Source organism: Paramormyrops kingsleyae, chromosome 13 (genome assembly GCF_048594095.1).
Source record: "Paramormyrops kingsleyae isolate MSU_618 chromosome 13, PKINGS_0.4, whole genome shotgun sequence".
In the NCBI taxonomy this organism is placed as follows: domain Eukaryota; kingdom Metazoa; phylum Chordata; class Actinopteri; order Osteoglossiformes; family Mormyridae; genus Paramormyrops; species Paramormyrops kingsleyae.
Window position 1 is genome coordinate 20,421,292 of NC_132809.1, and position 12,032 is coordinate 20,433,323.

At 42.2% G+C, this 12,032-nt stretch overlaps 1 protein-coding gene across 2 annotated transcripts in view; it reads right to left on the reverse strand.

Annotated features, from left to right (window-relative positions):
* Nucleotides 1–292: 292 nt before the first annotated feature.
* Nucleotides 293–12,032, reverse strand: part of ambra1a (autophagy/beclin-1 regulator 1a) — a 55,841-nt gene continuing 44,101 nt past the window's right edge. For both annotated transcript variants that reach the window (XM_023817141.2, XM_023817139.2), the window contains exons 17-19: nt 10,175–10,362; nt 8,225–8,374; nt 293–6,096 (exon numbers count right to left, since the gene is read on the reverse strand). In XM_023817141.2, coding sequence (XP_023672909.2) covers nt 5,567–6,096; nt 8,225–8,374; nt 10,175–10,362 — 868 coding nt within the window. In that variant the 3' untranslated portion in view covers nt 293–5,566. The remainder of the gene's footprint in view (nt 6,097–8,224; nt 8,375–10,174; nt 10,363–12,032) is intronic.

Below are 12,032 nucleotides of genomic sequence, written 5' to 3' on the forward strand. Positions count from 1 at the left end.
AATAGCCAACTTGGGGACCTAATCATTCCCTGTGGCCAGGTTTTGGAGATGCTAGTCATGCTAGCAGTGCCGGAGGGTGCCAGCCTAAGTTTAAACAGCCTAAGCTGGAGTAATGTCTGAGCCCTGGACGTCTATTGGAAGGAAATGTACCATTAATCATGACATTGGCTATATAAAGCTTCATACCTTTAAAAAAAAAAAAGTTTATGTGACTAATTTCTCATATTTTTAGACAAATCTTACTGATTTGTTTGCAGGAGGGGGAGAAAGGAGGGGAAAAAAATAAAAAGGCTTTAAGGGTTTCCATTTCTTTAATTTTTTTCCATTATTCATAACCATTATCATATAGGATCTTTGGTGTTTCCACAGCACTTTATTAATCTCCATTTTACTTCTAAAATAGACAGTACAAACACCCTTAAGTCACATTTTCCTTCAAAAAAAAAAAAAAACTACAAATACAGTCAGCAGGTTACATGCACAAGAAGATATTTAAAACCTGTCATGGACAGAATGCCTTATAGAAAAAAATGCATGTAGAGAAACAGCTGAATGACAGCTTGTCTGCCTTTATTTCCACTCGTTTCGAAAAACAGATATCTGACATGATCTAGACAAGCAATTGTGTGCGGCTGCAAGATTCAAAAGCCTAGTAACATGCTCCGTCATAATAAAAAGTGGTTAGCAAAAGCCTAGCTAAAAACATGTTCAAGTTGAGTGTTGTGCAAATCTAATTATGAAACGAACAAAAAATGAAAATTTTTAAATTCGCACATACCATGCTAAAAGGACACAACTGAAAACATTAGCAGAAGAATGAAAATGTGTGTGTAATACTTAAGATATTGACTCTACTGACAATCAATCAGCAAAAAAGGCTATTTGTTGATTGGTTACATAGGTAATTAATGCCAACAAAGGGAAATGGACTCAAGACAATTAGCAACGTGTGGTAATAATCCAAAAAAAGCTGTAAGTTTTCTCAACACAACAGACTGACAAACCATCAGGGACTCCATTTATTTGCCAATTTGCCTTCCTCCAATCACTATCAGACCACAATGAAATTAACAATCCAATGTAGCAACAATGCTGCGAAGTAACAAAGCATAGCCACAGTCTAATTACCTGCAGGTTAATTCAAGGCAAACCATGTAAAATGACAGATGAACAAGAAAAGAAACATTTAAATAAATGACATAAGACAATGCTATGTCTCTTTCATTTAGACAGATTTAGGACCTCAGTTTAACATTAAAATGCAGAAGCAACTTGTCCTTGCTTTTTTGTTTTGTTTTGAAACCTTTCATGGTGGCAGAACTTGGAAGGTGGAAGCAACCTGGTGTGTATTCCATTTGTATGGTTTCATCAGTGACTCGTAAACATGTTCTCCAAAATAAAATCAAAGAGGTATGCTTTTTCAAGGATCACGTTCTCCAAACAAAAACTTTTAAATTAAAAGACATTTAAGGCTAGGAAGGCCAACAGAGTTAAAACTGCTGTCTGCTGAGAGTGAGCTTCCAAGTATGTAGGACTGATGTCAGTAGACCACTGAGAAACGCAACTCATTGACTGAACAGAGCTTTACACAAGATTAGCAAATGAAACATGATCACAGGAGAGTGTCAAAAATACTTGTTCTCTTTCGACTACATTGTGTACTCACTCTGATATATGCCCCCCACCACACACACACTAAAGGCCTCATTCCCACTCATTTCCATAAACTAGAGTACCAACACAAGTTTCTGATCCCCATTGTGAGTGGCCTCAGTACTCACAGGCAGTGTCAGGAGTATCATTCTTCCTTGGTTTCTTGAACCACTGGAAAAAAACCTCAGAGAATGACGACCCAGATTCTTGCTATTCCGACAGTAACAATGAATTCGATTTCAAGCCATAACTTCAGCTATTCAAAATAATAATTAAAAAATAATCAAATCATATAGACAAGGTTTTGGAAATTAGCAGTGATAACCAAATCATATTGTGCTAACAGGGCAGTATCAACAAGTGGCTTGGCTAATATAATCAAAGCAAGCTGTACATAATCACAGTGACCTGCTGCCATCTTAATGTAACTTGGTAAACAGATGGCAAATGCCTGTTGCACTTCAGCAAAGATGAATTTATTACTCTTTTTAAAATGTTTATTTACAAAGGGAAGGGGTACCAAGAAATAAATACAAGGGGAAGTCACTGCATTCATTCCATGCCTGTTCTCTGAAGCACAACGGGGGTTAAATATACTTTTCCCAGACAGAGATTGTCAGTTACTGAGCTTTAATGCTCAGTGAAGACAAAAGAAAAAATACAAAGCAAATGAAAAATAAAAAATATAAAAGCACAGACATTTTGAATCACTGCTAATTTTTAAACTGAAATTAAAGACAATAGTATCCTGACAATGGTATATGAACATACATTCAACTTAAAATATAGCCCAAAAATTAATTTGAAGACATACCAGATATCATACATTATCAGTTTTAGCCTGTATCATCAGGGTTTTTCAGCATGTCCATCATGTTCACGCCATTCTCAAGGCACAATGCAACTGCTCCCAGGGAAACTGGTTGTACTGCTGTTTTTAAGCCCCAAGAATAGAAATGCCCATTGCTGGCTAAGACCCTTTGGAGGAAACGTTGTAAAATTCAGGCACTGTTAAAGATAGGCCTGGGGTATCACACCTCGATTTACGGATGGCCCCACGGGCATTTCAAATCAGGATTCACATGGAAATTTAACCCTGCCAGCGGAACGTTCACCAAGAATTCATAATAAATTTTGTATTTTTTTACAAACAACACTCTGATTTCCAAGTCTGCTAATTTTTTTCTATGTGATTTTTAAGTCATGCATTGGAGATTCCCAGATACTGAATTTGAGTCCTGATATAGGCATTACATACACAAAATATTTTTCCAGGTAATAAACATCTTCAAGTTAGTACTCGACTATCCTACTCAAGTTCTACAGTACAAGAGTTTCACGTTGAGTATTGGTCACTGGTCAAGAACACATTTCCCCTCTTCCATCTCCTCCCAGTCTTATACGCTCTCTCCAAACAAATGAAGGGGGAAAAATTAAATGAAAGATACAGTAATTGTAGTGAACAAACGTTACAGTTCATTCTGGCAGTTATAAAAAACCACCCGCTTGATAAGACAGCTTTCTTTTGTGTTTGTGTAGACATGCACATGTAGGTTATGTACAAAGATGTACTCTTTTAGCTAGGGGTGGCGTGGTTCCGGCAACTAGGAAAATTAGATCATGTCTGGGAAGGGGCTTACAGCATTAAAGGAAAAACAAACACAGCGACAACCATCTAAACAACAATCGGGAGGTGCTTGGTACACATGACCAGTCACACCAATGGGATGCCCCTTGGTCACAGCCCATATGCCACCATGTTGAGTTCCGAAGCCTTCTGTTCCCCCAACTAACCTTTAAACTTCTCTGTTCAGGAAAGGCTACCGTTTCATGTGCCTGCGGGATGCTGTCTGCTTGAGTCCTCACCAAACCCACCAGTGGTGGCTCACTCAGTCTTCTGAAATGCCCAGAAGCAGAAATTGCACAATTCGCAGTACATTATTTTTTTATGGTACAACAACCAGCATGACAACCAAACGGAAACAGACAATGCAACAGATCTGTGTTACTTTCTGTCATGTAAAATGATGTGCTTCTGCAATGGACAGCTGAACATACATGTCCTTTAAAAATAATTATAGTATTAAAATGATGGTGTTACTTGCCATGTTAGCATACTCACTGGTGTCAGAAGTTTCACATCTCTAATCAGTGCATCACATTTTGTTCTGGAAATGACCAAAGGGATTTTCAAGTTTGTGGTCCTTGTTGAAGGGATGAGGTAACAGAGCCTGGCTACACCAGGTAGTTGGGGAAGATGGGAGGATGGGGTTCTTGGGGTAACTGGACTCTGCATGTGAATAGGAGCCAAAGCTAACCAGGCTTCCTCTGGAGAGAGGCAGCCTGAGGAAGAGTCCCACTACATGGCGCGACCGCCTCCATCTATCGTTTGGCTGAACGGTGGTCTGTCACAGCGAATGCTGATCGATTCAAGTTTTACTTGCTGTATGGTTCAACAAGGATTCTTTATCTCGTCATAGACACAGTTTTCATGTAGACCATAGCTATCCTTCAGCCCTCACAAATCCCCGACCAAGGCTAAGGTTCAGATGCTACGTTAAACTGCTGTTCAGAATCACATTCCCAGACCACACACACACTCACATAGGCATATACACACTGCCTCACCTCTGGCTTCTTCAGTGCTTCTTGGCTGAAGGACTGGACCCCCTATCTATGGAACACTTCTGAAAACCCTGAGTCCTTTGCTAAGTTCTAGTGGTAACAACCTTGTATCTGGGGCCCAGTCTATGTCAAAGCTTTTGGTTAAGGACCAGCGGCCATGACACTGAGCATCTGCAACCAGACCTCTGCCGAACACGGATGAGTGGAAAAAAAAGAGGACAGAGCAGAGCAGGCTGATTCCTGATACCAACCTTCACTAAAGGACCAGTGGTCCATAAAAAGTACTAGTGCACTGGACAGGAATGACGGTGATTTAATCCACGTCCTGACAGATTGTTTTTTCCTTTGAATAATGAATAGATTTTGTTATTGCACAGACAGTGATCACCTGTAAAATGTGCAATACAAATATCAGAGAAAGAGACTGAAATGAATGACCAACACAAATTAGTTGTCACGGTCAACATGGGCCTGCTAGATTACTTCCTCAAAATTCACAGCAATAAATGGGAATTGAAGTAGACTCTTCGCTATTGGTTCACTCAAATGCCCAATGCTCCTCCTATCAAATGGGATAAAAGTGGGCAACGAAAAAAAAGCCAGATGCTGCCAGTAGATTTAAACTGTACAATGAGAGGATTTCAAGCTGGGATTTTCTTTTTTCCTCCTACACTCCAAGGAACATGTCACATCACAGCTGATAGGCTGGCATTATTAGATTTGTCAAAAACAAGAAAAGTAAAACACAAAAAGTATGCATCAACATGGCACTGACTGCGTAACACTTGAATATGGTGGTGACATACTCATGGCACTTTGGATGGGGTTCACGTTTCTTCAAGCCCACGTGAATGAATAGACAAACCCAGTACTGGTACCGCAATAACAGGACAATTCAAGTACAAGCTAAGTTGGAATGACTGTAGTACAAGGTTCTTGTTCTCAGTTGGGTGACAGTCAAACTCTACGATTAAGTGCAATGTAAGTAAACCTGAATAAATACCCTAGTGCTCGAAAAAGTAACAGATGGAGGAGTGGTAGTGGACTTCTGTCCATTTTTAAAACTTTTTTTGGAGGGGGCGAGAAAAGGAAATTCAGCACCTCTACGTAAACAAATAAGGTTGATGGAGGAGCGGACATCACCTGCCAGAATATTCCTGTGTAACACTGCCAGCCAGTCTTTAGTGCAAGTCCCTCCACAACCCCGGTGGAGCGCGGCGCAGCCTGTACCCTATGAACTGGTGTGCCTCTCTGACTTCCTGGGCACTGTTAGTAACTGCATGCCATTCTACCTGCCATGTGGCACGTCGGGGTAACTGCCGATGCTGCGGTCGTTGCTGGGGGAGGAGCCGTCGGTGGAGAAGGCGGAGGGAGACGGGCGAAGCTCTGGACTGCTCTCAAAGACACTGTCAGTACCGTGGGACCCCTGCACCTCACCCCTTGCAGCTTCAGGGCCATAGGTGGGGGTGAGCTGGGGAAAGCGCTCCGGAGAGCGGCGGTCATGGCTGGGGCTCCCATGAGTCAAGCGCAAGGCCTGGGAGAGCACACGTAAGGGCCCCTGGCCTGGCGGCATGGCACAGGCTCCGTCCTCGAGCCCGGGCCGGCCTCCCCCAGCGGGCTCGGTGCCGGTCTGCGAGCCACGGTGTATGCGGTGGCTGACGATGATGTTGTTGCCGAAGCCCCCCATGGATGCCATGGTGGTGCTCTGCTCTCTCTGGACCACAGCTGTCATGCCGCCCTCTGCGATGAGCCGGCGGATCCTGGACAGGGCATCCTCCCCTGTGCCGTACTCGCTGGCACTGTACTCCGTGCCCTCACCTGGCCGGGCAGAGGAAGAGTGATGGAGACACTCAGAGGGGCTGTACGTCAATCGCAATCCCCCACCTGACCCCACCACACCCATTTCTCCAGGACATTTTTGCCCTTTTGAATGGCGCTAGAGGGCTGAGACACCCATGTTACTTACACCGAAGGCCTTTCTATTAAGTTTTCAAAATGCTCTGTGGACATCTTTAGGTGATTCTTTTTCTTAGTCACTGAACTGTGTAACATCTTTCCACCTGCTATGAATCCATATTTCCTTGACATCTGACTATCCTGCCTATTGAAACATCAATAAAATAATAATAATGATAATAATACATTAAAACATTAATAAGATTAACACACAGTCTACCGTAAATTCCAGTTTGGGGTCGGGACAATGTGATGATCAAATTTTCTGGAGCACACTGTTAATCTGCGTAGTAGACTGTGTGTACAAGTAACATAAATGACTTTTAATCCAGCATCGTCGATGACTAATATATGTATAACTGAAGCTGATGTGCTACAAAGCTTAGCTAAGCTCAAAATAAATAAATCACAGGGCCCTGATGGCATCTTACCTGTAGTTTTAAAACAGATTAGGGATATTATTTGCTTTAACTTTACTATTTCATAAATGCTTATCTGCTGGTATGGTACTTTTTGATTGGAAGCATGCTAATATAACACCCATATTATGGGTTACATCTCTAGGTGTGTGGAGTCTAGGGAGGGGATGCTACGATTATACAATTCCTTGGTAAGACCCCACCTAGAATAGTGTGTGCAGGTTTGGACCTTACCTTAAAAAGGATATTGCTGCCTTAGAAAGGGTTCAATGTAGGGCTACAAGAATGATTCCTGGTCTTAGAGGAATGTCTTATGAGAAGAGGTTTGCTGAGCTGAATCTGTTCAGCCTCGAGCAAAGGAGACTAAGGAGGGACATAATCCAGGTAATATAAGATTCTAACGGGTCTGGAGGCTGTTCAACCAAATAATTACTTCAATATTAGTTCAAAGAACTCATGGCCATAGGTGGCCATAGGTGATAAACTTAATTCATGGCAAATAAATGATTTCTTATATATTTGTTTTGGCATTACACTCATCTTAATTTGAATGTATATTGTAAATATGTCAGATTTATGTTAAGTTTGTAATCTGACATCAAAGCATAGACATTGCAAAATGCAGTTTGTAACACTTGCAGATACATAAAAGTACATAGTAAGCAATGCTGGCAGTTTGTTTTGATCCCAGATATCTGATCACCAAAGTCTTGGCTACATGAAGATGAATAAATGGTGTAGTTGCAACATTCAGTTGGATAAATAAATAAGAAAAACCGAACTCATGTCACTATTTCTGGTCTCCTTCCATTGAATATGTAGGAGCTCTCATGTGTATGTATGAGCCATTGACACCTGGCCACATCCCCCCCCTTTTATGGTGCTGATGGGGATGTATCTGGATCGCATTGTTCATAAAAATTACCATGCGAGTCCGATTTGAATAAGCGGTAATGCGGCTATTTAGAATAACATTCTATTACTGCAATGAAGAATGCCTGTTAAATGCTGCACTATAATAGGCATTTTTTTAACTGCATCGGAGACGTCGGCTAGAAGGGTAACTGAAAGTCAAGTCATAAATCGTTCTGTTTTGGTTTGTGTGTAGCCTAAGCCTCAAAGGTGATAGTCGCTGGTTAGTCAGATATTGACACCAGGTTACTAGTCTGATATCGTCTATTACTAATAATATCATGTCACACAGGCCTAAGTTAGTATAACAAAATGAAGTTGCAAGGACAAATGGAGGGTTTTTAAAGGGCATTAAACCAAAAAATATCAAATAAAACCAAAAAAAAAATCTGAAAGGAACAAACAGATCAGCTATACAAACACTAAGATCTTCAGTGAATGGAATAGTAGTCACATTCCTAAAACCATGGAAGTACAGAAATGACACGACCTGATCCATTTGCCCAGACATGATATGACTAGTTAGAACTGAATAAAAAAAATGATTGTTTTAAGGCAGGACAATAAGGCATCTGTGGAGCTGGGGGTGCACTGGGGGTGCACTGGGGGTGTATGTGCTAGAACATCATGGGAGAGGAGCCATGGGGGGCGGCTGATACCTGAGCCACTCGTGCCCGTGCTGGCCTCTACAGCAGCGTCCACAGAGGCATCTGCAGTACCTCCGTCCGGCTGCAGTGTGGGGGGGGGCACCACCTCGGAGCTCCTTCCTCTGCTGGTACTGACAAATGGGCCGCCAGGTCGTCCCGGCGCTACAAGAATGAAGACATACTGGTTAAAAGGGTGGGTGTGGTTATACGGGTAATAAGACTATCAGAGGGTCAAGGGCTGTCAGGCCAACCAAATGGCAGGTGGGCCATTTATAGCAATAGGTGCCACTCTTAAGTGCTCTGACTAATCTGGCAACAATTCCACCACATCACACCCCATTATAGTACTAAATGAGGATTTGACATTCGTAGGGAATAATACACACCGATGACCCGACATTATGACCAGCCCCATATGAAGCAGATATTAACTTCCTCATAAATATGGTGCGTGTCAAGGTCTGGGATGTATTAGACAGCAAATTAACATTGAGTACTGATAGTTCACAGTTAGCTTTATAAGGTCAAATCATTATGACCAGACGACGGAGTCCGAGAATCCCTGAAACAGCAAGGCTTATGGTGAGTTCCCACAGAGTGGAGGAGGGAAAAACCATGATCTGCTGAAGAGGGTGCCGAGTGGCCAATACACGTCAATGCGAGATGTGAACAAAGGCTACCTTTGCCTTGAAGTGATATACTTGGTCTGCAACCATGTTTTGACAGGTGCCAGGCCACCTTCTTCCATTGCTCCATGTTCCAGTTCTGACCATGCTTGGACCACTTTTGGTAGGTCCTGACTATGGCATACGGTGAACACCCCCACAAGACCTCCCGTTTTGGAGATGCTCTGACCCAGTTGTCTAGCCATCACAATTTGGACCTTTTCAAAGTCACTCAGATCCTTATGCTTGCCGCCCTTTGTTCCTACTTCCAACATGCTCCGGCTTCCATCATGAACTAACTGCTTGCCTAATATATGATGGCACCCGTGACAGGTGACATTGTAACAGCCACCTGTCAGTAGTTTTAAAGTTATGGCAAATCACTGTACGTGTGTGTTTACACACACACACACACACACACACACACACACACACACACACACACCATTTGTTTTCACATTTTCGTAGGGACTGTCCATTCATTGCTATGGGGAAAACCCTAATCCCAAATATGACAACCTTAACTCCTACCTAACCGTCACCTTTACCATAAGTAACCAAACAAAATACTTTTGGCATTTTATTTTTGTTTTTTGATTGCTGTCAGATATTTTTTTTTTATAAACCTGAGTTTCCCCTTTAGTCCCCACATCACCAAAATAACAAGTTATCACATTGTGCCATTTGGTTCCGGAAATGTAATTTACATATAAAGCAGTGGTTCTCAATCTTGTTCTTGGCCAGAATGTTTCCATTCCTGCCCTCCGTTAATCAGGCTTATATGGTCCTTAATAGGCTAATAACAAATGTGGCAGGTTGAAAGCAGTACGTGTTGGAATGACAACATTCTGGCAGGGGGGGGGGCACCAGGAACAGGATCCAGAGGTATTGAAATAAGGGATCTATACTAAATTTTGCTCTAGTTTAATGTGCCCACAATAATTTATCAGGCTCATAATCATGCAGGCAGAACCGACCAAGTACCAAACAAGATAGACACAGCATTTTATTTTTCAAAACTGTGCCATCACGCAATATAACGGACAGGTGCAAACACTAATCCTCACTGCACTATGCAGTGCTGCTTCATTTTTGGGGTGATTTGTCTCAAAATTTAACCAGTTACAATTTATCACCCTTACAATGCCTCTGCAAAGTTTGAAAAAGTTCAATCAAATAATTTGAGTTATCTTATAAGACTGAAGTGTCAAAATACACCCAGGGAGTTAGTAATCAGAGGGATGACAGGTAATCACTGTGTACAGCCTAGAGGCAGAGCGCCGGAGGAAGCCCCAACCTTCAGAGGCCTGGCTGGCACTGGTCTCCTGGAGATCGTGGTCTGTCTGCGTCTCGGCATTCTGCAGCTGCACAGTGGGTGTTTGTGTGCCCTGTGATGTCACAGTGGGGGTGGGATGGCGAGGCTGTAGACCAATGGCGTTCATCAGGCCCATGTCCCTGTCTGACCTCCAGTTTGCCCTGCTTGTCCTTGTTCAACGGAGAGGAAAAAATTTAGGTTATTTTTTGGACGTTTGCAGTTTCAGTTATATGATACGTTTCGGGTATACTGTAATTAGACTAAAATGAATTACTAATAACTATAATTAAATAAACCCTTGTGCAAATTAATTGAAACAAGTTGTTGCATTTATATGCAAAAGGATTTACCACAGTTAAGACAGACATCACAGTCACATTAATTCATACTTGTCGCCTTAGGTCTCGATTTAGGATCTGATGGATTGATAAAAATTGTATGGGAATAACTAGGGATGCTCCTTTTGACCGTTTAACAGTTAACCGAAATAATTAATTTTGACCGAATATTACTATCAGTTAAACGGTTTAAAATGTTTTTATATATATTTTAATTATTAGTAGTAGTATGAAGTTTTGTGGCATCTCAGCTGAAGATCGCTTTTCACGTTCTAAATACACTGGGTTTGAATCGGCGACTGTGATTACAGGCACACAGGCTTAGCCCACTGAGCCATGAACACAGGTACGAGCTTTGCTGCTGAAAATGGAAACATTGGCGCAAAGCTTCAGCGGCAGAGACGTATCCGTGTGCTATATTGTAGCCGATCGGTGTAAACACTACCCAGACATGTGCTCTTGTTTTATTTCGATTACAATGGGCGTATTCACATATTTCTTTATCCAATACTAACTGTCGGATTATCATGTTGTTATCATGCGAATAGCGCAATTTGCAAGTGGGAAGGCGATCAGAGCTGCTTCGAGACGCAGACGCTTAAGTCAGTCACTCTTGTTCTTTCTATTCGTATCACGAAGCTATAAAAATATATTTAGTTTCTACCTATATATATATATTTGAAAAGTAGACCGTCCAAGGTTTCTGAGGGTGTTTTTTAAATGTGTATATGATAAAACCTCGCAGAGTTATTTAAATGGTTTGGCGAAATTTCTGTCAGATCCCACCGGCGGGACCGCCGACCCCAGAGGAATTTAATATTCTGATCTAATCAGTTAACGGTTAATGTTCGGTTAACGAACAGCGGTTGTCGGTTGGGAAAATTAATCGAAATGAGCATCCCTAGGAATAACCCAGGATAAGGGTGACATTCCATCACAGGGCACAGACACCATTCATGCCTGTGGGGAAACTGGCAACTCCAATTAACCGTAGCATGTTATTGGACTGTGGGGGAAAACTAGAGAACCCAGAGACAACCCCACGACAGCACAAGGAGCCGCCCGAACCCCAGAGCATTCACTTAAACATACAAGGACGACCGAAGTAGTCATACCAGCCAAGCAGGCCAGCCAGTCTCTGGGCACAGTGCCTCCTCTGTTCATGCACTCATTGTGCTCTCTGCCTTATTGGCTGTTCAAACCAGCGGTTCCCTGGCCTACATGCATGTTTGTGTGACTACTTGTTTCAACTAATTTGCCCAAGGGTGCAAAATCCCTATCAGTGCACTATAAAAAAAAAAAGGTAGAAGCTCTATACAATAAAATAGTGATACTCCATTCACCCCATGTGTCCCATCATGTTCTCCATGAGACATACATAGAAAATACCCCTGCAATATCAATACCCCTGCAGCAAATGAGGTTAAGGGACCCAACATGGCCAGGTGTGTGCCGGCCCAGGGATTCAAACCTGCGACCTTCTGGTCATCTGCTGAGTCACA